This window comes from Cyanistes caeruleus, chromosome 1 (assembly GCF_971803275.1).
Source record: "Cyanistes caeruleus chromosome 1, bCyaCae1.hap1.1, whole genome shotgun sequence".
Classification (NCBI taxonomy): Eukaryota; Metazoa; Chordata; class Aves; order Passeriformes; family Paridae; genus Cyanistes; species Cyanistes caeruleus.
In genome coordinates this window covers 85,396,730-85,423,590 of record NC_141701.1, presented here as the reverse complement: position 1 = coordinate 85,423,590, position 26,861 = coordinate 85,396,730, and the positions used below count along the sequence as shown (strand labels likewise).

The following is a 26,861-nucleotide window of genomic DNA, read 5'->3' as shown; positions in this document are numbered from 1 at the left end:
GAGGTGAAATGTGTGCCCTGGTCCGAATCAATATGGTCTACAATACCATATCTAGGAATTATTTCTTCCAGTAGAATTTTAGACACTGTTTGGGCCGTAGCCTTAGCTCTGGGAAAGGCCTCTACCCAATGTGTCAATTTATCTACTATAACTAACAAATATTTATTTCTGCCAATTTTTGGTAATTCTGTGAAATCCACTTGGATTCTTTCAAATGGTCGATATGAGATTGGCCGACCTCCCCAATTGGTTTGCCGAAAATTCACTCTGTTTACCTTTTGGCATATCACGCATCCCTGTACCTCTTGTTTTGCGAGCTCGAAGATTCCTTTACACCCGAAGAATTTTAAAAATTGTTCAGTCAATGCCCTGGTTCCCCAATGGGTTTGTGCATGTAGTCTTTTGAGTATTCCTTTTGCTATCCCCTTCGGGACCAACTCCCTCCCGTCAGGTAGCCACCATTTACCCTCTTTGAAATGTCCACCTACCTTTTTGAAGTCTTCCTGCTCCTTTTCCGAAGGAAGCACTGAAACCTCTGGAGGTTCCCTTGGGACTAGCTCAGAAATACTTACGGTCAACAATGCCGCTCTTTTCGCCTCTTTATCCGCTAAATTGTTTCCCCTTGTATGGAATTGTCGTCCGGTCTGGTGTCCTTTTACATGAACCACAGATATCTCCAGTGGCTCTCTGACCGCTTCTAAAATTTGTCTAATTATTTCCTCATGTATCAATCCTTTTCCTTTAGTGTTGATCAGACCCCTTTCTTCCCAAATTTTCCCGAAGGTATGCACTATCCCAAATGCATACCTTGAATCGGTATAGATGGTTCCCCTTTTTCCCTTCAAGCCTTTGAGGGCTTTTAGGAGAGCAAAGAGTTCACATGCCTGTGCTGACCAATTTGCCTTTAGGGGGCCCGATTCTACAGTCTGTCCTGTTATGCCGTTTACGATGGCATATCCTGATTTACGTTTTCCCTCTATCATTCTCGAGGAACCATCGATAAACCATTTTTCTCCTCCTTCCAATTCCTGATCCTCCAGATCGGGTCTTACTTTAGTCTGTAATTCTACTGCCTCAATACAATTGTGTAGTAGCTTTCCCGTTGGTTCCCCGTACAAAAATTGCGCAGGGTTTTGTGCAGAGGTTGTCCTTAATTCCAGTCCTGGCGAGCTGATTAACATGGCTTCATATTTCAGAAGCCTTGAATCGGTCAACCATTTCTCTGCTTTTTGTTGTAAGATGTTTCTTACATCATGTGGAGTATAAATTATCAGGGGAGCTCCAAACGTTACCTTTTTGGCTTCCCCAACCAACAGTGCTACTGCCACAATTGCTTGCAGACACATAGGCCAGCCCCGACTGACTGGATCTAGGATTTTGGACAAAAACCCTATGGGTTTCTTCTTTTCTGCCCATTCCTGGGTCAAAACTCCCTGTGCTGTTTGTCCACTTATATCGACAAACAGTTGAAATTCTTTACTGATGTCTGGTAATGTTAGAACTGGAGCAGTGACGAGGGCATTCTTTAGTTCCTGAAATTTAATTTCGTCTTGCCCTGTCCATTTTAATCGATCTGTATTTAGCCTTTCATACAGAAATTTCACCTTTTCGCTGTATCCTTCAATCCACTGTCTGCAATATCCCATGAGCCCTAAAAATTGCCTAATTTGTCTCTTGGTTTGTGGGGCAGGAAGTTCAAGAATTCCCACCACCCTCTCGGGATCTAATTTCTTTTTCCCTTGTGATATCCAATGTCCAAGATATTTTACTTCGGGCTCTGTGAATTGCAGCTTGGATTTAGATACTTTCAACCCTTTTTGTCCCAGAAAATTCAGCAGGGAAATGGTACATTTCTTCACCTGCTCTTCCGTGATTCCGGCGATTAGCAAATCGTCTACATATTGTAATAGTTTTGTCCCCTCCTCTGGAGTGAATTGAGTGAGTAGTTGCTCTAAGGCTTGTCCGAACAAGTTCGGAGATTCGACGAATCCTTGTGGAAGGACTGTCCACCGCAATTGCTGATTTCGATTGGTATCTGGGTCCTCCCACTGAAAAGCGAAAAAATTCCTACTCCCTTCATCCAGAGGACATGTCCAGAATGCATCTTTTAAATCAATTACACTATACCATACATCCTCTGGTGAGAGTCTGTTTAGTAGAGTGTAAGGATTTGCTACCACCGGAAACCTGGTTCGGGTTCTAGCATTTACAGCTCTCAAGTCCTGAACCAATCGGAAGCTCCCATCGGCTTTCTTTACTGCCAGGATGGGGGTGTTATGTGGGGACATGCAGGGCTCGAGCGTGCCTCCTTTAAGCAGCTCGTCAATTATTAATTTCAAACCCTTCCTCCCTTCGGCGGGGATGGGGTATTGTCGGATCCTTATCGGATTCTCTGGATTCTCAATTTCAATTTTGATGGGAGCAATATCTAATTTTCCCACTTCCCCTTTTGAGTGCCATACTCGGGGGTCAATTTCTTTTTCATCCTTTGAAGTCAAATGTAACACTTTCACTACTAACTCTGAATCTTTCACAACGATATTTATTCCTAAAGCTATGATCATATCTCTTCCCAATAAATTGTAGTCTGCTTCTTCCACAAGCAACAAATTTCCTAAACATATCTTATTTTCCGACTCGATTTCCACCTCCTTGATTACCGAGACTTTAAATGGATCTCCCTTTGCACCAATTACAATTACTTTTTCTTTACTCGTTTCACACCCTATAGGCAACTTCTGCAGGGTGCTTCTCTCAGCCCCGGTATCAACCAGGAAACTCACTTCCTGGCGGTGGGGACCTACCTTCAATTTTATCAAGGGCTCTTTTGCTGTTACTGTCCCCATTTGAAAGAGCCCAAGACTTCCCTAATCTTCTTTAAATATTTGTTCATCTTTCATTCGTTTCCTGCAATCCCTTTTTATGTGTCCTACTTTCTTACAGTAGAAACACTCTGGAGGATCCTTTCGAGGAGGAGTTTCCTCCTTCTGAGACCCCTTTTGTTTTTTAGGTATTGGTTTACCCTGTTTCTGTTCGTGTTTTTGAACTTCTTTTACTGCAGCCACTAATATTTTGGCTTGAAGTTTCTGTTTTTCGTCTTCTCTCCTCATATAAACCTTCTGAGCTTCCCTTAGAAGCTCTTGGAGACTCTTCTCCTGCCATCCATCAATTTTCTCAAGTTTCTTCCTAATGTCCTCCCATGATTTAGCCACAAACTGCGTTTTAAGCAGGACCTCCCCCACCGGGGAACTGGGATCAGTCCCGGAGTAAATCTGCAGACTTCTCCGCAACCTTTCTAACCATTCGGTAGGGGATTCCTCCTTTCCTTGACATTCCCCAAATACTTTGCTAATGTTCTGTCCTCTGGGGACCGCCTCTCTTATTCCCTGCACGATGATATTCCTTAAATCTATCATGCTTCTTCTTCCTTCCTCGGTCTGGGCACTCCAACTCGGGCTCACACTCGGCCACTTTTGGTCACCGGGTGTTCCCTGCGGGTGACGCCTTTCCCAATCTCTGATGCCCGCCTGCTTAATCATTTCTCTCTCCTCCTGGCTAAACAGGGATCTCAGGATGGCCATGAGATCTTCGTAGGTGTAAATACTACTCCCTAGAAAATCGTCTAATCTTTCGGCCACTCCAAATGGGTCATCTAGCAGTCGCCCCATTTCTTTCTTGAATGCTCGTACATCCCCTGAGTTAAGGGGCACGTTTACAAATGCAATTATTCCGGGGGCGGTTGGCACTTCCCTGAGAGGGAACATTCGATGCCCATTTTCTGTCTCTCCCCATTCTCCATTCCCTATTTTTGATTTCCACCGAGTCCTGCTTGCAGGAGGGGAACTGGAGTTTGCGGGAGGGTTTCCCCTCATTGCTGGCGGGATGTCTGCCGCAGCTAAGTGACTCAGAGGGTTCCCTTCTGATACTTTCGGTGGTCCCAGCTGTGGTGGCCGGACCGGGATTTGTGGAGGGGGTAAGCCCCATCCTTGCGCCAACACCGACTCCAAAGAGGGTGCGGTGGCTGGGTTTTCTGCAGGTGGGGGGGTAGTGAGGGTTTCTGGCACTACTCCCGGTGGTTGAGGGGAGCGTGCTTCTGTTAGTTGCCCCATGGAACCCTCGGGTGCTGATGGTACCACTTGGTCCATCACCGGAGGCTCTACTGGCCCGCGGTACGGAGGGGGTAAGTGATCCAGGGGTTCCCAGGTCTCTGTTTTATGTTCGTTTTTCTGTTTCACTGGAAACAGCCGTACTTTGGTATTTAACCAGAGTTTGGCATATTCTTTCTCCTCAGCGTCTGACGAGACCTTTTTCTCTATGTGTGGGAGTAATTCTCTGCACATCCATTTATCAAATGTCCCCAATACTGGCCAAGTGAGACAGTTTCTTAATTCCTGTCCTCCCCAAATCTCGGCACAGTAATAAATCATTTTTGCCTTGGATTTCCCTCGTTTTTCGGGACAACTTTCCCAATTTCTCAACATCCACCCTAAAGGACTCTCCGGTGGGATGTCTAGCATTTGTTTTGATTCCTCTGATGGGCTTTTCTCGTTATCTAGTTTTTGCACTCTACTTTTTCTCTGCCCCATTTTCTTACGATTCTTACCTGCTCTGCGTTGTGTTCGTCTTTCTTTTTTCGCTTCCGAAAGTCCTAGATCGCACCAATACTTACCTCTCGGTTAGCTGTACCGGGGTTTTCTCGGTGTTCCGACTTTCTAAATCTTTTGGCTGAGAGAGTTTACCAGTTCCAGAGCTCGACTGGACGTTCCTTCCTCTCTCAGCCCCCCTTTGATCGGTCCCCTGAGACTCCCTTTAGCCTCAGGCTTTACGAGTAAGGAAAGAGAGACCCTTTCACACAGAATCGCTTCCTTCGCGGCCGGCCAATTCCCTCGCGGGAGGATGGAAACGCGGCCTTGAAGTCCACACTCGCTTTGTGACCAGGTCACGTCTCTCACAAACTCGCCCGATCACCCGCTCAACCTCACAGTACTTACAGCAATTTCCTGCGAGGGCGTCTTCGTGCACGTATGACTTTTTATGAGCTACCAAGCCGCGGCTTTCCCGAAGGCTCCTCGCCTTCCCGAGCTCTCTGGATCCGTTTCCTCTTTATTATGGTTTTTTCCTCAGCCTAAATTTGGTTCGGCAATCGGAGCGAACTGCGGAGGGTCTCTGCTCCCCAGGCCGCTGAAATCAGCGGGGGTACCCCCCTGGACAGCGAGATTCTCCCACAGTTTCTTCCGATCCGAGTCACGGCACCAATCTGTTATAAATGCAACGGCAGATTAAAGATTAACAAAGATAAATTTATTATAAATTAATAAAGCAACGAACAGCGAGGAAAAACCACAATAAATGGACAGCGCAGCGCTGGGTGGACAGGGTCTATACGCAAGGTATAGGTGTTCCCAAATCCACGTCTGAGGGTTCTTTGGCCTGGGTTTTTATAGGGATTTTATGTCCCCAGGCTAGAATTCCAACCAGTTTCCATTCACCAAGTGTCCCTGATTGTCGGGTGAATGGATTTCCTGGCCTAGAACATTGAATCAGTAAGTGTCTGGGCAGAGTCTCCTCAAATGCAAAGTGAGTCTGTATGTATTTTAACATATTTCATCACAGCAGAATCGAGGGATCCGGGCTAGCGCCGATGGATATCTCGGAGGAGTAGTCTCTTCTTTGTCTTTCTTGATTGAGTTTCTGTAGTATGGGTTTGGCGGGTGTGGTGTTCGATTCTGGCAACGACCATTTTCCTGGGGCTCGTCCCTTTTGTCTTGCTTGATGGTCTCCAGCTGAAATTGGCCGGGCGTTGCCTTTATATGGAGGTAGACTTTTAGGCTGGTTCTTTTGTTTCTATGATGGCCTGTGTCCTGTCCTTTCCTCCGAGTTGATGAGCCTGCTGAAGCTTGTTATCTCGGGGGGTTCTTTTGCAATCCGTGACTTTGGAAAAGGAATTCTACCTCGACCTGGAGGAGAATTCCTTATTCCATATTTTCATTAGTTATAATTACACATACTTTATTTAAACCTTTTATTCTGAATTTTTATTTACCCAATTCTTTATTACAGAAGGATCAATTCTCTTTTATGAAATTTTAAAATTTGTCCTCAAATTTCTCTTGGTAACTAAGTTGCTCTCCTTAAGTCTTTTAGGCATGAAATTTTCCCACAACTTAGATATGTAACACTTTACTCCTTATTCCCTTTCACTTTCCTTTTCCTATAACAGAGCTGTTGAGCCAAAGTAAAATTCCTGCTTCTGCAGCCTAAAGACTTTGGCTCACACACCCCACAGCAGACATCTGTGCCAGCTTCAGGCAGCTCTGCTTGCTGGGAAATGTCTCTGCTGGATGCGGCCCTCCACTTCATATGGGAGCAAACAGGAACACGTGATCCTTTCCCTGTGGTGGCATTTCCCAGTCTGGTGTATCAGCTTACACTGAGCCTCCAGAGTCTGGGCTCAGAATGTTTATCATCCAGTTAGACCGTAAGAAACTGTAAGGCTGGGGTGTGACAAGACTGCAACAAAGCAGGTGTGGCAGATGTACAAGAGCTTAGGTGTCATTGATAGTGACTCAGGAGATGGGTTCTTATTGAGGCCACATTCTTTTAAAATCAAAGTGCAAAGGCAGCAGTTAGGTGAGCTGGTCAAAGCAAGAAATTCAGTAGCTAAGCAAGAAACCCACCCCTTGCCATATGCACAAACATGGTTAACAACTCTAAAGCACAAAAATAATCCTGCTACAGTTCCAGGTAAAAATCCTGACTATTACTAGCCAGACAATTTATCTTTCCCATAGATCTTGACCCACAGAAAGTGCACCTGCAGGTTTTTGGGTTAGTGCTCTGCCTCACTAACTGCTGGCGCTGGAGATCTCCAAGGAAGCCCATTGGTGCTGGTGCTGGAGAGGAAGCTAACACCCTCCAGACCCAAACACCAACACTGACTGGTGTGAGGGGGCAGGCAACAGATGGGATTCCTTTTTCTCTCTACTTTTATTATGGGAAGCTGCATACTTTACAAATGGAAGTTGTAGTATACAAAGGAAGGCAATTCATGCACGCGCCACTACATTCATATTTATTTTTTCCCATTTCTGGTATCTGTCATAGCTTTAATATTGCTTTATAGATAGCTGGAGAAGCCTAGGGCTGCCCTCAAGGCTTTCCAGCTGTTTAAGACACTTTGCAACCGTACATCCTTTTGCAACACTGCTCATGATGTGGTTTTATTGCTCCAAGGCACAAGTGTTGGAACTCTCACAACCAATGACAAGTGGCTTTTAAATGACGAGTTGGGTATGGGCACCATATTCCCTGGTAAAGGAAAACTGGTACAAACAGTGATAAAATTAACTTGGCCATGTACTTCACTGTTTGACAAGCAGCAATGGCATAATCTGCCATGAAATAGCACACGTGTTCTCATCCACAAGGAGGCAGAATGACACCGTTCATGTGAGCAAGGAGAACACCGCAAAGAGTTTTGCACCCATCCTTGAAGGGAATCCCTTTGGAATCAGTGAAGATAAATGCTATGTTATAATAATCAGTTATAATGTTATATAATCAGTTAAACTGCTAGATGTAGTATTCAAGTTTCTTAAAATATATTTGATTTAGGAGATTAGAGTTCATGTATTTAGATAGAACATCAAAAAGAATTAAGAAAAAAGCCCCATCTTTTCTCTGTAGTCTTACACCTGAACACTACTTGAAATACCACTGAGGAGAGCAGTCTATGGGTTCTTCCTTCCAAAGAGTCTTCAGACGCTGGGTCCAGGCAGTCAGCATCTCCTTCCTCTTCTCCTCAGAGACATTCTCTGGAGCATAACAGATGTGAGGTTCAAGGACTTTGACACCACAGAAGTGCATGATTCCATGCTGGATGCAAAACAAAGAAAGAAATGCCTCAGGAAATATCTACTCTTTTACTTTCATTTGAAGCTCATGGAAGATTCAAATCTGTTCTGTTTCTTTGACTCAATATCAGCCAGGTTTCTAAACCTGTGCATTTATCAGGAGCAGGAAAATAAATTGCAGAAATTCACTACCTATCCAGGCAGCCACCATTGAAGGCATTCAGCAGAATGGTATACAAGATACTGAAAGACAAGGGCAGCTTCATTTAATCTGCTGTGTGGAATTTATTTTTAACTGCTGTTAATCCCACAGAACTGTCCTCTTTGGCAGCTGTTCACTGTTTAGCTTGCAAGGATCACAGGTGGCCAAAAGTTCATTGTCCAGTTTGAAACTCCTCAGATTTTTCTCTAACTGCAGTGTTCCACATCTATTTCTAAGATGTTTTTTTTTAACCCTTTACCTCTGGCTTAGCTAAATGTTTCTGCAGGAAGGCTATTACCTTTGGAATCAGCTCAACTTGCCATTTTCCCTCTGTGTTTCTGAATTTAGAGTTGTTTTTTACATTTTTGCCAGGTTGACCTGTGAGCTCTTCAGTTGGACAGCTCCACAGGAGCAGGCAGCTGGTAACTGGGTGTGGAGTGGAGGAAACTGGAATTTTAGATCATTTGTTGTGTTGTGTCAGGAAGAAGCTGGCAAAACTTACCACCTGTATTTCTCAAACCATGCTGGTACTTCTGATAAAAGAGTAGCAATTAGAAGAGGAATGCTAACTTTTGCATGTTGTTACTGCTAGGGTAATATGTGGCTCCCCTCCTGCCCTAAATCCTACATGAATTGGGAAACCACAGGGAACAGCTCCTGCATAGCTGAGCTAAAGGAACTCCTGTAACAGTAGGGAAACTGGAGGCTGACAGTGTTAAGCTTTCTCTACATTCTGATCTGCAAGAAGGGGAACAAAACAACTTTAAATGTCAGTGGACTTTTAAAGTAGACCCAGGATTCTAGATAACAGTTTACAACCTACAGATCCTTGGAACTGACAACTTGATTATTAATAATTATGTTTCATATAGAAAAAAACCCAATAAAACAATTGTTAAAAATAGCTGGGATAATAAAAAGTTATGTAAACAACAGCCAAATGTTCATATATTATACCTGCATGGGCCACAGGACATAGCGAATATCACCACCGATACCTTCTTTTGAATACATCTCTTTGCTTCCTCCCGTGGTGAAAGAAAACAGAGATAATTTGCCCTAGAATTATGAAAGTAGTGGTTGATTAAGACATATTTAAAGAAGAGTGCCTGAATGGTTCAAGAGATCTTCAGGGAAACCTGGAGAGCATGGATGTCTAGGGGAGAGGGTGACCTCTTCTTTCCCAGACCTTACATGAAGTGGCAGTTCTGAGGCAAAGATTGATGTCACACAATTAGACAGTGGACTGGCTGTCTTTGGGAAGAGATAGGTTAAAGAAAAGGAATTATGTCTTGGGTGAAGCAGGACTGATGCACTACTTCAACACAGCGTAAAGTGAGAGATCTAAACAACCACAATGGAAAAGAATGAACAAAGCCCCACAGAACATGGTGCAAGCCTTGACCTTAATAAAACAATTCCAAAAACATACCTGGAGCAAGCCACCATCGTAAGCCTTTGACAAATCATAAGCAAAGCCTTGGACCAAGACTCTGTCCATCCAGCCCTTCAGGATTGCAGGCATGTTGAACCAAAACAAGGGAAACTAGGCAAAGAGAGAATTACCTGGTCAGCACAGACAGGCTGGGCCACCCTTAGGCCTGGTTTACAGGACAAATCCTGTCCTCTGAACCTGCTCAGATCCTGCATGTGCCTTCTGCCAGCTCTCTGTCAGGAGAGGCAGTAACTGTGCCTGGCAAAAGGAACTTGGGTGCTTTCTGTTTGTTGTAACCTCAGAGCCAGACCTGAGCATCTACAGCACACCAACCCCATGGTGCATGTGAGGGCTTCCACCCAGACTAAAAGGTGGAATAGGATGAAGCAGGAGGGTGCAATTTAATTCAGGTTTAAGACTGTACAGAGTCATGTCTCCTATGGCTGGAATGCAAAAGAATCTAATATCTTATTAGCAGGATTGACATCTGGTGATCAGTTCTGATCTGACAGTCTGTTGACAAATGCCAGGAGATCTTAGGAAAGAGTTATTTTCAAACCCTGCTGAAATCATGACCCCAAATCCCTTTACTGAGAAGAAACAAACTTCTTTAACAGTTGGGTCTTCGTTTTCCAGATCTTCAGGTTAGCAAATGGAACTGCATCCCAAAGCTATCATGTCTTCATGGCATTATATTGACTGTTTTATGGGGTCTTACACTAGGCTGCATCACTACCCCTAAACCTTTGTACACACTGCACACAAAGGAAGAAATTCTAAAAACATGTAACCACATGTGGCTTAATACAAGGTGAAAACAAAATTGAAACTGGGAAACCACCACAGTCACTACTAGCAGTGACTTTAGTCTGTAGCAAATTTTGAATTCCTTTATGATGTCCTTTAGAGGCTTTTTAAATTTCTTTTTTCTTTTCTGCACCAGAACACACTCAACTCTTCATAGCATTCTACAGATGGAAAGTAGAAGGCAACCACTTCCTTCAGGGCATGTCTTACTTTTATTATCTGGGAACTGATAATGTGAAAATGATGATAACTTACACTGAAATGCTTAATTGAGATATGGCCCCATCCAAAATTTAATCTAACTTTGGACAGTGGAATATATATAGATATGTCTAAGGCCAACAGGGACACAAAGAAATGTAAGATTACTATTTCTCTTCACAGGTCTTTGGGATTTGTAGATGTTTGGAACAGAAATGACATAGTGGAGAATAGAAATGGGCAGTAAAAATCCATTAGCAATTCCCAACAGTGCTTGTGCAACTCAGCCAGAAATGAAATCAGCCTTCTTGGGAAAGCCCAATTCCCTGACTTTGCTGGCTGCCCCAGCTCCTCACCCAGAAAAGAATCCTTGCTCTGCTTTCTGTCAGCCTGCCTGACATCCATGGTCACGTATGTCTTTGTGTATCCAGATAGGAAGTTTGGCCCAGTGTTGGGGAGTTCTTGGGGTTGCTGTTGTTTCAACCTGCATCATGGTGCTACTCAGTTTCTGGACTTGCTGTAACAATGACCCAGGTAATTGTGCTGCTGATTAATCCTGTAGTATTTCCTGTACCACTACCTAGAGATAAAGTGAACATCATCACAACCCAATTCTGTTTAAAATAATGACCTGAAAAATCAGCAAGTCTGCTTCCTGCACCTTCTTCTGCTCTTCAACCAGGTCTTTGGACAAACCTCCTCTCTTGTAAGCTTCCCAGGTTTCCACACCATAATTGAAGGCTTCTGAGTTGTGCAGGCGACCTGTGGGTAGAAGTGGACAGTCATTCCTTGCCCCTTGTCCAGTATCAGCACCAGATAAGAGTGGATGCAGGTTGCCATTCCCAGTTCTAAACTGAGTTACCGTGTTCCATTTTTCCTATTTTGTCGTCTTTGTTGGATATTCAGCATCATCACAGCTGATGGTGACTCGATTTTAAAATGGAGAGGAATGTAGGGTCTCAGAGTTCTAAAGCTTCACCTTCCAGTGGCAGCACAGCAAGTGCAGTATGAACACCTCAGCCTGCCTTAGGACTCTGGGCATGCAGGTGGATGATTTAAGAGAAAGCTGTTAATTGTTCTGCCTCTGCTTTAGGGTTTGCTGAGGCCATCATGCACTTGTAAACACGATGGAGCTGCTTTGCAGCCTCTGTAACTGGGAAATTCACCAAGGGATGGGGAACCAGTACTGGCCAGCTCTACTGATTCCACTAGCAGATCACTGGTCTCTAGAAGACAGGGGCAGTTGTAGCCTTGGATACTAAACTGTAGCAAATCCCAGAATGGGATCTGAAGGCATTTCCTCCCCATGAGGAATGGACTTTAGAGGCTGATTATGGACACGTGCTAATGTGTTTTTCCTGTCAGTAATCTCACTGTGACACAAAGTTCATGTTCAGGAGTGCACTTTAAGAAATGCAGATGTCTGTTCACGAATAGGTTTCTTATTATAAGTTTCTTATTAATCTCTTCATGATCTGAGGGGCTGGAACACCTCTCCTATCAAGGCAGACTGAGAGCTGCTGACTTGTTCAGCAAGGGGAAGATTTCAGGGAGACTTTTCTCAACCTTCTGATAGCTGGTGGGGGGGTGGCTTTACAATTCCCTGCTTTTGAAAAAGGTGTCTTTTGGCAGTTCTCACCAACAATGTCATTTCTTGTTGCTCTGGGCTCAAACTGCATGGCGTATAAATCCGACACGGTGACGCTGCAGCCCTGCTTGGTCAGCTCTTCCACGGCAATCTTCAGCAAAGATCCATTGAAGGACTTGGGCTCTTGATGTGCATAGACTATCAGGACTCTTTTCCCTGGAGGCAGGAAGAAAACCAGGAGACCATTTGGACTCTAGGAGGTAGATGCAGAACAGTTTGTAGAGTTGGGGCTTGTTGCTTGCTTTTTCTATAGTGTCTTTTCCCAAGGGCACAAAAGCAGTGAAAGCAGAGTGGCAGTGGCAGCATTTGACTCCTGCTCTGCAGCAGGGAGTGACTCCCGAGGCACAGATTGCTGCATGTGCCCAGCCCAGCAATTCTGTGCTACACTGGGCTTTCCTAGGTGGAACTCAGTGGATGAGGGGGTTGTTCCATAGCAGGTCACACTGCCCTACGTCAGCAAACCCAGCCCCTTCTCTTGAGACAACAAGGAAAGTGGAGATATTTTGTATGCAGCAGGAGTTGTTTATAGATAACCAGAGAGCAAAATTTGTAGGGATTATTGAATATGACAGGGTCTGAAAAGCATGCAGCTCCTAGTTCCTGACTGCAAAGACAAAAATTCAGGCATCTCCTGAGTTCAGTTTCTCTGGGACAAAGCTTCAGCCCAGAGCAACACCTGCTGAGTGAAAAGCAAATTCATGGTGTCAGAGATAACTAGTAGCAGACGAGCTGAATATTTGATGAAACAACATCTCATTTTTAACCTAAATGATTTGGGGTAATTACTTCACCTGAGTGTACAGTGTCCATGAAACAAGAGCTATGCAAAAAATAGAATTAAAACTTGTGGGTCAAGTGCTATCATAAATTCAACACGTGTACAAACTTTTAAAACCCCAGAATACATGTTATTCTGGAATATAAGAAGCAGTTGCCTCTTGCTGTTCCTGCCAGCTCCCAGCAACCAGGGAGCTGTGGGGAGTGCCTGGAGATGGACAATTTCCCCAGGGTGCTCAGTTTGATTCTACAAAAATGCTGATTTGTTTCCATTTAGGTGGAGCTGAGGGCACTTGGGCACAGGGTTTGGAGAGACTGGAGTTTTCCAAGGCACCACTTACTGAGGTAATTTCGGTCGGTTGGAAAACCAAGACCTCAGTGTGCCAACTAAACCCAGCAGAGAGTCCCCATCCCTGAGGTGCCCAGCGCCCTGGAGCGAGCAGCATTTTCAGCCGCATTTGCTCTTACCTGCCATCGTTGGGGAGCGCTGGGGCGCTTCTCTCTTGATAATCTGGTGGTGCCTGAGGACTCAAGTGAGAGATTTGCCGGTGAGAAACACCAGGAACAGGAGCGAGGAGAATCGCTGTTTCAGTGGGAAATGTGCCGTAGTGTGAGCACCGGCCAAGCGCGACCCAGCGGAGCGGGAGGGAAGCCCTGGGCTCTCGGCCCGGCCCTGGAGCAGGAATTCTCCTCCGGCCGCCTGGGTCCGGGGCTGCGCCGGGCGCATCGCGCCGCTCCCGCTCCCGTGCCGCCCTCAGGAAAGCGGCTTCGGAACAGCCCCCGGCGCTCCGGCCCCAGCCGGGCTGCCCTTACCTGCTGCTCGGGGTCCGGAGCACAGCCGAGGCCCGGAGCCTTCCCGGCGGCCCCGCTGCCCGGCCGCCCGCCCCGGGCCTGGGGCAGCGCCAGCGCAGGGCGGGATCGGGATCGGCGCCGCCCGCGGCTCCGGGAGCACGCCCCCGCCGCCGTGACAAAATGTGACACCTACAGCATCTCTGGAAATTATGTTTATTCTGGGTCTCTGCTCTTCTCCAAGAGCTCGTCCTTCATTTCTCCCAGCAATGCAGTATGTGAGCTCCTAAACCATCCATCTACCCTTCTCTGCTCTGCCAGGGTGGCACTGTCTGCTTTGTGCCTTGTGCTGCTGGCCCACCCGTGCATCTGCCGGGAGCAGGGGGCTCCTCCCTTCCAGCTTTCTGAAAGCTGTCTCTTGGGAAAGACAGGTGCGACACAGAAGGATGCAGGCGGATGGGGGTTTGGAGAGAAAGGAAGGACAGCCTTGGTGATCACTTTCAGGGTGAAATTTTCTCTCGGAGTATTAAAACTGCCCTGTGTTGGACAAACTGAATAAACAGCTCCTTCCTAAGATTTTGCAAAAAAAGCCAACAACCCAAACAAACTGAAAAAAACAAAACCCAAACAAACAAACAAAAAATATAAGGCTGACAGTGGAACTAGTGGAACTGATGCAGGACCATCACATTCCTGTTTTCCACCGATTCTGGATCAGCTGGTATTGAGACAGCACAGGAGCTTAATGCTCTGACCGTTCTCAATTCAAGGGCTGATCACACCTACTGTAAAGAGGAGACTCAGGACAAAATACTGAATTGCCACACTGAGCTCACTGTAGTTTGCATGCAGCAATTTTGTGTCCATCCACACTGTGAGGTATCACAAGGAGAGCATTATTGAACCTTCAGTCCAGAGAGTCTGGGGCATTTGTCAGCTAAATAAAGCAAATGTAAATATACACATGGAATCTCTGGTGGGCCAATTGTGCAGTTTTGATCTTCTCCTGCAATCCCAAACATGACAGAAATCTTTTGATAACATTTGACTTCTGATTATTCTTTTGGTTTTGCTTTTCTAATTTTAAGCTTTGCATTATTTATGGGGCTGAAGGCAAGAAGAGAGATGGCTGAATTTATAAAAATTACTTGTTTTGAATGGTTTAAGTCTCATTAAGTGTGGTTTTGCCAGCATGTACTAGGCAAGGAAAGGGAGATATTGGCATCTATTTGCACGTGATTAGAGGTCACACCTTTGACATGTAGTTGGTTTTTCTTTGCCAGCAGGATGAAAACTATTGTATGTGAAATTTGCAGGTGTCATTGCACCACTGGAAAAATTATAGGGACTGGTGAATAAAAAGCATTAAATCTCCACAGTACTAGACCTAGGCTACCTGGAATGGTTACCTCATTCCTTAATCTTAAAAATCCAATCACAGTAAGTTTGTACCATAATGGGAAGGTGACTTTGTATCTGTTTTCCTGGTATTAACTTTAAGGGCTATGTTGTAGTAGCAAGCTTTGCCAACAAAGATGTAATTTTTAAGCCTCCTTCCTCTCCTCCTGTAGTTTGCTTCCAGGTATCTCTGTAGAGACTTTTCCCTTTCCATTTCTCTGATGAATTGCAACTTCTGTAGGGACCTGAGCATAATCATTCTCTATCTGTCCCTGGCTTTACACTTTGCTTGGCCCAGAAAGGATGAGTCTTCTCTCACACAGGAGGTTTCCAGCTCTGGAGATAACTCAGTGCTGGAATGCTCATTCGGGGCTCTATACCCTGTCCAGAACTCTGGGGAGGGGGATCATTGGTGGGCAAAAGTCTAAGAAAATACTTTATCTATAATCTTTCTGTAATCTACCTTATAATCTAAAAGTAAAGCATTATCTTGTCTGATTGATCCCCCTCCTATCCAACAACCGTGAAGATATTGTGCTGTAGAGCTGATTTTAGAGAAAGAAGTTGTGATCTTAGCTAGTTTTGCATCATCTGTGCACCAAAATTCATACTGTATTTCTCTTAGCCCTCAGAGGGCTGAGAGTAACTGCAGCAATCAACAGAGTTGATGCTTGTGGAGAAGGGCTGTATCCCCCTGGGGAGTGTGAATGCAGAATGGAAGGCTCCAAGGGCCTTGAGAACCACTGTAGTTGGTGACCGATGGCAGCCACAGATTTTCATTGTAGTTAAGTTCAAAAGACCACTACGTGACATTTCCCATAGATGCTGAGCTGTGGCCTAGCAACAGATGGCAGCACTAAAAGGGTGTATGTGTAGACTACATTGAGAAGATTTAATTTTTTCTTTGATTCTTATTAAATGCCAGTGAAGAACCACCTCTGTAGTGTCTCACTGGGGTACAACTGTATTTGCAGTTTTGGCAATCTGTTATGTGGATAAGCTGGTTAGGTCTTGGTTTATTTTCTCTGTTGGCTGTCAACAAAATGCTTTCTCATTTCATCAAGGGCAATTCAGAAACAGCTATGGGGTATTTTGGCTTCACAGTCCTAGGGAAGAAGCTGTTATTTTTGTCTCCTTCCTGAGTTTTTCAAACAGATCAGAATTCCTGTGTATTCAAGCTGCATGAAACTAAGCACTTTAATACTCTTAGAATGATGAGACAATTATCCAGCACTGACTTGAGTGTAGCATCAGCTTAAACTCTTTGTACCTCTTCTGTAGAATATAGCCTCTTTAGGCTTTAAGTTATCTAATAATACAGTAGGATTTTTCTTTAAAAAAAAAGGAGAAGAAATGGTACTTGCAGTGTGCATGGTCTTAGTTACTGCCTGTTTCTCTCTTCAGCCCAAACTTTTGATAAATTGTCTATTACAAAGTATGTTCCTCTGCAAGCAGGCAGCTCACCTCAGTGATGTTGCTTCAGGAACCCAATATTAAACCACAGAATGAATTACACCTGGCTTTAAATGTCAGGTTTTTTGAAACCTGGATTAAAGGCACCTTACTGCAGAACATCAGTCTTGGTTTCTCTAGGCTATGAGGCTTCTTGGTAACATAGTTCAGATGGGTATCTGTTTTCCTCTGTTGTTCTGCAGTTGCAAGCATGTTTGGCCTGCCATATCAGAACATCAAATAAAAGAAATACAGTTATGATTTTTGGAAAAAATTGTCAGAGAAAAAGATCAGAGCATTGCCTAGACATCTGTGGGAGAGGAGGACCACCAGCAACAAAAAACAAATCACCAGACTAAACAGAAGTGGAAAGCATAGTCCTTTATACCCTTCTTCCCAGCCTGAAGTACATCTACAAGTTACCTAATTCTAGTTTCATTTTCATTAAATCAGTGCTGGTTTGGCAGGGTGACACTTGACTTTTAGCATAGTGTGATTTAGAAGGACAATTATTCTTTAGCTCAAAATGGCTATAACGTTTCCAGTGCTGCTAAGAAAGTAATACTGCCACTTCTTTTCTCTCTCCTTACTAACCACAGATCAGTCTCTGCTGGTTTTCTATGTGGTAATATACTCCTGAGTTTTGGAAAGGCATGTGTAAGAACACATGTGCAGCCCAGCACAGTGCCCTGTGTGTAATGCCCTGAAAGCACATCAGGACAAAGACAATACCTCTTGGCTCAGCACCCACTGTGACTGCACAGCTGATGGCTTCCAAGGCATTGAAACAGCAGGACCCTTATGGAACCTGGAAACTTTGGCTCATATGCCCCACAGCAGCCATCTGCAACAGCTTGGGGCAGCTCTGCTTCCTGGGTAATGTCTCTGCTAGACGTGCCCCTTCACTTCATCCAGGAGCAAACTTGAACATATGGCTGGTGTGAGAAGGCAGGAAAAATGCAGGATTCCATTTTGTTTCTACAAAGAGTAATCAAAATAGAGAAGTTCCTTTGATTTTAGGAAACTGCATACTTTACAAATGGAAGTTGTGGTCTACACAGGAAGGCAATTCATGCACATACCAATATACGAAATTTGCATTTATTTTTTCCCTTTTCTGCTATCTGTTATGGCTTTAACATTGCTTTGTAAATATGTCTAAAAGCCTAGGGCTGCCCACAAGACTTTCCAGCTGTTTAAGACACTTTGCAACTGTATTCATGATGTGTTTTTTGCATTTTTTGCAACACTGCTCATGATGTGGTTTTATTGCTCCAAGGCACAAGTGTTGGAACTCTCACAACCAATGACAAGTGGCTTTTAAATGACAAGTTGGGTATGGGCACCATATTCCCTGGTAAAGGAAAAAAAGTGGCAACTGGTACAAACAGTGATAAAATTAACTTGGCCATGTACTTCACTGTTTGACAAGCAGCAATGGCATAATCTGCCATGAAATAGCACACGTGTTCTCATCCACAAGGAGGCAGAATGACACCGTTCATGTGAGCAAGGAGAACACCGCAAAGAGTTTTGCACCCATCCTTGAAGGGAATCCCTTGGGAATCAGTGAAGATAAATGCTATGTTATAATAATCAGTGAAACTGCTAGATGTAGTATTCAAGTTTCTTAAAATATATTTGATTTAGGAGGTTAGAGTTCATGTATTTAGATAGAACATCAAAAAGAATTAAGAAAAAAACAAACATCTTTTCTCTGTAGTCTTACACCTGAACACTACTTGAAATACCACTGAGGAGAGCAATCTATGGGTTCTTCCTTCCAAAGAGTCTTCAGACGCTGGGTCCAGGCAGTCAGCATCTCCTTCCTCTTCTCCTCGGAGACATTCTCTGGAGCATAACAGATGTGAGGTTCAAGGACTTTGACACCACAGAAGTGCATGATTCCATGCTGGATGCAAAACAAAGAAAGAAATGCCTCAGGAAATATCTACTCTTACTTTCATTTCAAGCTCATGGAAGATTCAAATCTGTTCTGTTTCTCTGATCCAGTATCAGCCAGGTTTTCTAAACCTGTGCATTTATCAGGAGAATGGGAGTAAACTGTTGTTAAACACACAGAACTGTCCTCTTTGGATGCTGTATGCTGTTCAATTTGCAAAGATAAGGGACAGTCTAAAGTTCATTGACTTGAACCCCCTTGGTTGAACTTGGTTGAACTCCCTCAGATTGTTCCTGAACTGCAGTGTTTCACATCTACTTCCATGTTAGCTTATTGGATTTTTGGTTTGGTTTGGTTTTTAAGCTTTTGCCTCTGGCTTAGCCATATGATCCTGCATGAAGTGCAGAAAGTACATACAGGATCTGAGCAGGTTCAGAGGACAGGATTTGTCCTGTAAACAAACACTAGTGCCTGTGGGAGTTTAGCTTGCCATTTTTCCTCTGTGTGTTTCTGAATTTTGGGATGTGGTCCATGTTTTCATCACATTTACGTGTGAGCTGCGGACAGCTCCTCAGGGGTAAGGAGCTGGTAAAGCTAGTGACTGCAGCGGGGAGGAGAGCATGCATCCAACATGATTTGGGTAACCTCGGGGAACAGAAATCCTGCATGCTGGAATCTTGTATCACCAGAGACATGGAAAAGCTGACAGCAGAAGCTTTCCCCAGATTGCAAGCTGGAGGAAGTGGGACAAAACAACTTTAAAACTCTGTAGACTTTTGAAGTGATCTCAGGATTTTAGAGCCCAGTTTATAACCCGCAGATGCTTGGAGCAGGCAACTCAATTATTTTCTATTATGTTTTGTATAAAATAATCAATAAAACAATTGTTAATAAATAGCTGGAATAGTAAAATTAAAGCAAACAGTAATCAAATATTCATATATGATACCTGCATGGGCCATAGCAGATAGCGAATATCACCTCTGATTGCATACTTCTCTTTGCTTCCTCCCGTGGTGAAAGAAAACAAGGATAATTTGTCCTAGAATTAGGAAAGTGGTGCTTGAGTTAGACATGTTTATAGAAGGGTGACTGGATAGTTCAAAAGATATTTGGGTGAACCTGGACAGCATGAATTTCTAGAGGAGAGGGTGTCCCCTTCTTTCCCAGATGCTCCAAGGATTAGCAGTTCTGAGGCAAAGATTGATATTATGCAATTACATCAATGGACTGAGTGTCTGGGCTTTGGGCAGAGATGGGTTGAAAAGAAAACAAATTATGTGTCTGACATCCTTGTGTGAAGGAGGACTGATCCTTGTTCTGCCTTATGCAACATTCAGAAAACTGTGGCTGGAAAGCCCCCTGTTACTGTGAGTATCTTAATTCTTGTCCTCTCTGACTGCAGAGTTTTTTTGCTAAAGTCCTGCTTCGAACTCAGGCTTCCTTAACCACCATGCTTCTTCTGCTTCTGTGACTATGGTATTAGCCATATGCTCAGCTTCTCTCATCTCAGTTTTAGTTTCTGTAATCGAACTAGTATTTTTCCAGTGCAGTATTCCAAATGTCTTGAGCCTGTACTCCATATGCAGCTGTGATCACTGGGGATTATGCCTATTTATGGCACTGAGGCAGACATTTCTTAAATTTAAAGAAACTGAAATGTTTGAAATTGTTAAGAACATCAGAACTAACAGAGATTAACATGCAGTGAAAGAAATATGGAACTAATATTGATTGTTTTTTGATGCTGCATTTGTTACCAAATAAGATCTATCAGAGATAGTGGGCCAGAATTTTCCAGATATATTCCCAATGCTGTAGGGAATTCAAAATGTATGAATTGACATTAAAAGATATTTCTGTTACTAAATTAAAAGCCACAGAGAGGAAAAGGTTCAAAGTAGATAGTTGTGACAGAGGTTCATACTCTGAATATTTCAGATTTCTGATTATGTTTCATAGTTCAACCTTTGACACCTGATCATAGAACAGGACTTTGACATCTAGTGTGTCAGTCATTACAGATAAGAGCAGTCCTATAGTGGTGGGAAAACTGCAGTTAAATGAGATGGATTGTTTTAAACTGTTTGCAAACCGTATGCTACCTCAGTGCACTCTGATACTCCTAATAGATGGTAAAGCCCACATAATAGGCCAAAGAAAATCTCAAGGAGACCATTAAAATATATAAGAAATGTTGCAGTCTCCTTAATTTCCTACATTCCAGACAGTGGGAACAACCCAGAAATTCACTCAACATGTTACCAAAGCATTATTTCAGAGCAGTGTAAAGTGAGACTCTGAACAACCACAATGGAAAAGAATGAGTAAAGCCCCACAGAACATGGTGCAAGCCTTGACCTTAATAAAACAATTCCAAAAACATACCTGGAGCAAGCCACCATCGTAAGCCTTTGACAAATCATAAGCAAAGCCTTGGACCAAGACTCTGTCCATCCAGCCCTTCAGGATTGCAGGCATGTTGAACCAAAACAAGGGAAACTAGGCAAAGAGAGAATTACCTGGTCAGCACAGACAGGCTGGGCCACCCTTAGGCCTGGTTTACAGGACAAATCCTGTCCTCTGAACCTGCTCAGATCCTGCATGTGCCTTCTGCCAGCTCTCTGTCAGGAGAGGCAGTAACTGTGCCTGGCAAAAGGAACTTGGGTGCTTTCTGTTTGTTGTAACCTCAGAGCCAGACCTGAGCATCTACAGCACACCAACCCCATGGTGCATGTGAGGGCTTCCACCCAGACTAAAAGGTGGAATAGGATGAAGCAGGAGGGTGCAATTTAATTCAGGTTTAAGACTGTACAGAATCATGTCTCCTATGGCTGGAATGCAAAAGAATCTAATATCTTATTAGCAGGATTGACATCTGGTGATCAGTTCTGATCTGATAGTCTGTTGACAAATGCCAGGAGACCTTAGGAAAGAGTTATTTTCAAACCCTGCTGAAATCATGCCATCAAGCCATGTCTAAGGCAAACAAGGACACAAAGAAATGTAAGATTACTATTTCTCTTTACAGTTCTTTGGGATTTGTAGATGTTGGGAACAGAAATGGCATAGTGGAGAATAGAAATGGGCTGTAAAAATCCATTAGCAATTCCCAACAGTGCTTGTGCAACTCAGCCAGAAATGAGATCAGCCTTCTTGGGAAAGCCCAATTCCCTGACTTTGCTGGCTGCCCCAGCTCCTCACCCAGAAAAGAATCCTTGCCCTGCTTTCTGTCAGCCTGCCTGACATCCATGGTCACGTATGTCTTTGTGTATTCAGACAGGAAGTCTGGCCCAGTGTTGGGGAGTTCTTGGGGTTGCTGTTGTTTCAACCTGCATCATGGTGCTACTCAGTTTCTGGATTTGCTGTAATAATGACCTAGGTAATTGTGCTGCTGATTAATCCTGTAGTATTTCCTGTACCCCTACCTAGAGATAAAGTGAACATCATCACAACTCAATTCTGTTTAAAATAATGACCTGAAAAATCAGCAAGTCTGCTTCCTGCACCTTCTTCTGCTCTTCAACCAGGTCTTTGGACAAACCTCCTCTCTTGTAAGCTTCCCAGGTTTCCACACCATAATTGAAGGCTTCTGAGTTGTGCAGGCGACCTGTGGGTAGAAGTGGACAGTCATTCCTTGCCCCGTGTCCAGTATCAGCACCAGATAAGAGTGGATGCAGGTTGCCATTCCCAGTTCTAAACTGAGTTACCGTGTTCCATTTTTCCTATTTTGTCGTCTTTGTTGGATATTCAGCATCATCACAGCTGATGGTGACTCGATTTTAAAATGGAGAGGAATGTAGGGTCTCAGAGTTCTAAAGCTTCACCTTCCAGTGGCAGCACAGCAAGTGCAGTATGAACACCTCAGCCTGCCTTAGGACTCTGGGCATGCAGGTGGATGATTTAAGAGAAAGCTGTTAATTGTTCTGCCTCTGCTTTAGGGTTTACTGAGGCCATCATGCACTTGTAAACACGATGGAGCTGCTTTGCAGCCTCTGTAACTGGGAAATTCACCAAGGGATGGGGAACCAGTACTGGCCAACTCTACTGATTCCACTAGCAGATCACTGGTCTCTAGAAGAAGACAAGGGCAGTTGTAGCCTTGGATACTAAACTGTAGCAAATCCCAGAATGGGATCTGAAGGCATTTCCTCCCCATGAGGAATGGACTTTAGAGGCTGATTATGGACACGTGCTAATGTGTTTTTCCTGTCAGTAATCTCACTGTGATACAAAGTTCATGTTCAGGAGTGCACTTTAAGGAATGCAGATGTCTATTCACGAATAGGTTTCTTATTATGAAATAAGTTTCTTATTAATCTCTTCATGACCTGAGGGGCTGGACCACCTCTCCTACCAAGGCAGACTGAGAGCTGCTGACTTGTTCAGCAAGGGGAAGATTTCAGGGAGACTTTTTTCAACCTTCTGATAGCTGGTGGGGGGGTGGCTTTACAATTCCCTGCTTTTGAAAAAGGTGTCTTTTGGCAGTTCTCACCAACAATGTCATTTCTTGTTGCTCTGGGCTCAAACTGCATGGCGTATAAATCCGACACGGTGACGCTGCAGCCCTGCTTGGTCAGCTCTTCCACAGCAATCTTCAGCAAAGATCCATTGAAGGACTTGGGCTCTTGATGTGCATAGACTATCAGGACTCTTTTCCCTGGAGGCAGGAAGAAAACCAGGAGACCATTTGGACTCTAGGAGGTAGATGCAGAACAGTTTGTAGAGTTGGGGCTTGTTGCTTGCTTTTTCTATAGTGTCTTTTCCCAAGGGCACAAAAGCAGTGAAAGCAGAGTGGCAGTGGCAGCATTTGACTCCTGCTCTGCAGCAGGGAGTGACTCCTGAGGCACAGATTGCTGCATGTGCCCAGCCCAGCAATTCTGTGCTACACTGGGCTTTTCTAGGTGGAACTCAGTGGATGAGGGGGGTGTTCCATAGCAGGTCACACTGCCCTACGTCAGCAAACCCAGCCCCTTCTCTTGAGACAACAAGGAAAGAGGAGATATTTTGTATGCAGTAGGAGTTGTTTATAGATAACCAGAGAGCAAAATTTGTAGGGATTATTGAATATGACAGGGTCTGAAAAGCATACAGCTCCTAGTTCCTGACTGCAAAGACAAAAATTCAGGCATCTCCTGAGTTCAGTTTCTCTGGGACAAAGCTTCAGCCCAGAGCAACACCTGCTGAGTGAAAAGCAAATTCATGGTGTCAGAGATAACTAGTAGCAGACGAGCTGAATATTTGATGAAACAACATCTCATTTTTAACCTAAATGATTTGGGGTAATTACTTCACCTGAGTGTACAGTGTCCATGAAACAAGAGCTATGCAAAAAATAGAATTAAAACTTGTGGGTCAAATGCTATCATAAATTCAACACGTGTACAAACTTTTAAAACCCCAGAATACATGTTATTCTGGAATATAAGAAGCAGTTGCCTCTTGCTGTTCCTGCCAGCTCCCAGCAACCAGGGAGCTGTGGGGAGTGCCTGGAGATGGACAATTTCCCCAGGGTGCTCAGTTTGATTCTGCAAAAATGCTGATTTGTTTCATTTAGGTGGAGCTGAGGGCACTTGGGCACAGGGTTTGGAGAGACTGGAGTTTTCCAAGGCACCACTTACTGAGGTAATTTCAGTCGGTTTGAAAACCAAGACCTCAGTGTGCCAACTAAACCCAGCAGAGAGTCCCCATCCCTGAGGTGCCCAGCGCCCTGGAGCGAGCAGCATTTTCAGCCGCATTTGCTCTTACCTGCCATCGTTGGGGAGCGCTGGGGCGCTTCTCTCTTGATAATCTGGTGGTGCCTGAGGACTCAACTGAGAGATTTGCTGGTGAGAAACACCAGGAACAGGAGCGAGGAGAATGCCCGGGTGCATCGCGCCGCCCTCTGGAAAGTGGCTCCAGAACGTGCCTGGCCCCAGCCGGGCTGCCCTTACCTGCTCCTCGGGGCCCGGCCACACCTGCGGCGGGGCTGGGAGCCGCCCTTCATAAAATCACGGAAAATCCTGAGCTGGAAGAGATCCATAAAGATCACCGAGTCCAACTCTTGCTGGCGGGCCCTGGGACACGGCCAGAGCTGGGAGGAATCGGGATCGGCGCCGCCCGCAGCCACGGCTCCGGCTTTTTTTCCCTCTGCATCTGGTTTCATTCGGTACCCCACAGCTGTAATTCTTGTCCTGTGGGCGGCAGTGAAGGATCAGTGCCTGCTCTTCCCCCGTCCGCTGGTGATTTTGTGGACTTGCAGCCTGTGCCGGGTGAATTGCCTCTTTCCTGGGATGTTCTTCGGGGGTGATCTCTGTTCAGAAACTGCTCTGCGCTTTCAGTCCTCTCTAGTGCTCTTCTCTGCCTCTTTCCAGTTTTGCTATATCCTTTCTTTAAGCAAGGGAACCAGCTCTACACATAGCTTTCACACTGTGGACCTGCCTTGGATATACCCAATACTCTGATTTTCTGTTCTGTGGTCCCGCTAATTCCTGATGTAAAATTTGTGCTTTTTTGACCACTATGGGCTGCTGAGCTGATGACTGTCTGGAATTATCTGTCATACTAAGAAGATTTTAGTCCTCAGTGATGATAGTCAGCTCAAAGCCCTTATTTTAAAAGTGATGCAAATCTGGTTGGTTTGTCTCCCATAGGCATCTCTTAAGGCTCACAGAGACTAAAAACAACTTCCACTTGTCTAACCTCATGAGCAGCATTCAGAACACTCTGCTGATCTTAGTTCTCATAGAGGTTAGAAAAAACCCTTCTGTTTTATGAACGACTTAGCTATTGGAGGAATTGGCACAAGTTTGTAACTTAAATACTGTTCTTCAGATATATTATAGGTACACTTCCCTACTGGTATCTAAAATACTATTACTCTTGATTTGTAGCCCCAAACCCTCTAAAGAAGATTAATAACTTTTATTCTCTGAAAATCTAATCAAGAAACTTGAAGAAATTTAATTTTCTATTGATTTTCTTGTGGCAGGCATTGGACACTTAGCAGAGGAGGGTAGAAATACTTATGGGGGGTTTTTTGTTTGGTTTTTTGTTTTGTTTTTGTTTTGCTTCTGGTTTTGTTTTTGTTTTTTGTACACTGCAACATTTGTTTATTGGTCCACTTATTTAGAAAGTTCATGAGTTGGATTTAATTCTGTCTTCAGCTTGAGGGAAGCCAAAGACCCATTCTTAAAGAATGACGTCCACATCAAACTGCAAGTTGTTTATTCCAGAGTGGCTACATCATTAGTTCTTGTTGAAACTGTTTCACTGCAGAAAAATATTTTATGTTTTGGTGAAGGAAAAGAGAGAAAGCAGGCACCATTTTATTACTTAGGCACTGGGATGATCTTGGAACAGGAAATCTTCAGTCTTTATGTCAAGAATTGCTGAAACTTTTAACATGCAACAGCAGCTGGGTGCTGTAGTGACTCACTGCAGAAGGTGAGGGTAATCCAGGTTCTTGTTAATAAATTCCTTGGGGAGGGTTAGAGGGAAACGACACTGAATGATTGGTAAAGAAATGCTTCCTAATGTCCAGTCTGAACCTGCCCTAGTGCAGCTTTGAACCCTTTCCACTGTCATTGGATCCAGGAAAGGAGAGCTCAGCACTTCGATCTAAACCACTCTGAAACAACCAGGTTTGTTGATTCAAGCCAGCACTGAGTTGAGTCATAAACACAATCAAAGCTATTATAAATACCACTGTAAAGTACAAACTCATGAAGCACTTAGGTTGATTGATTTTTCCAGCAATTGAACTAGATGAAAGTTCCCCCCTCCCACTTTATCAGATGACACAGCACACAATGTTGTGATGCACAATAGTTGTTGTATAAATTCGTGTGGAAATGCTAATATCGTATTTGTGTGTGCATGTGCGCGTTTTCTTCATACAAATGGCCTACTGTGGGTTAGAGTGCAAGGGATGGTCATCTGTCTTAGAAAAGAAATTAATTAGAACATAACCATGCAGGAACTACTTTAACTATTCTTACACCTTACCCTAGGTGCGAAGTTTATTGTACACGCTGTTCTGTCTCTGGAGTAGTATATCAAGGCTTTGAGATACTGTGTATCTAAAGGATATTTATTGGGCCCTCTAGCGCCCAGTACGAGGGTTTGCCTTTACAGCAGAAGGGAAGCTTTCACCAAGGACAAGCTTTTAATCTCTAATGCAAATTCTGTCCTAGACAAAATATTTTAAGAACCTTTGTTGCCAGTGTTAAGAAGCAGCAAGGAAAAACAATGCTAACAAACTGTTAGTGTGACAGAAATCCTATTTAAGATTAGTTTTCTGTGACTTTTGCAGGGAGCACAGTCACTGGGGGAAGTTTTAAGCTGTGAGTACTGTGGTTCTGCTCTGAAAAGGAAGAAAAAACAGAGAAACTGAGAAATAGTATAGAACAGAAAAT

At 44.1% G+C, this 26,861-nt stretch overlaps 4 protein-coding genes across 11 annotated transcripts in view; 2 read left to right on the top strand and 2 right to left on the bottom strand.

The window, feature by feature from the left end:
* DUSP22 (dual specificity phosphatase 22) overlaps positions 1–26,861 on the top strand; it is a 112,257-nt gene that overhangs the window by 7,368 nt on the left and 78,028 nt on the right. The gene's annotated exons all lie outside the window — the stretch shown is intronic.
* LOC147655686 (uncharacterized) overlaps positions 1–26,861 on the top strand; it is an 80,437-nt gene that overhangs the window by 39,375 nt on the left and 14,201 nt on the right. The gene's annotated exons all lie outside the window — the stretch shown is intronic.
* Positions 6,969–13,849, bottom strand: LOC111923829 (ribosyldihydronicotinamide dehydrogenase [quinone]-like). 3 transcript variants are annotated; one of them, XM_086900375.1, is made up of 7 exons: positions 13,737–13,849; positions 13,392–13,506; positions 12,138–12,302; positions 11,130–11,260; positions 9,488–9,601; positions 9,013–9,114; positions 6,969–7,875 (listed from the first exon to the last, which is right to left on the bottom strand). In XM_086900375.1, exons 2-7 carry the CDS (start codon positions 13,396–13,398, stop codon positions 7,702–7,704), a joined length of 693 nt encoding a protein of 230 aa, XP_086756501.1. In that variant the 5' UTR covers positions 13,399–13,506; positions 13,737–13,849; the 3' UTR covers positions 6,969–7,701. The 3 variants fall into 3 exon arrangements, with proteins under 3 accessions (XP_086756501.1, XP_086756514.1, XP_086756506.1); XM_086900388.1 differs by having other exon boundaries at positions 13,392–13,444; positions 13,737–13,836; XM_086900380.1 differs by having other exon boundaries at positions 13,392–13,451; positions 13,737–13,831.
* Positions 18,178–24,396, bottom strand: LOC111923830 (ribosyldihydronicotinamide dehydrogenase [quinone]-like). The gene is made up of 6 exons (XM_086900399.1): positions 24,214–24,396; positions 22,961–23,125; positions 21,945–22,075; positions 20,854–20,967; positions 19,415–19,507; positions 18,178–18,474 (listed from the first exon to the last, which is right to left on the bottom strand). Exons 1-6 carry the CDS (start codon positions 24,218–24,220, stop codon positions 18,301–18,303), a joined length of 684 nt encoding a protein of 227 aa, XP_086756525.1. The 5' UTR covers positions 24,221–24,396; the 3' UTR covers positions 18,178–18,300.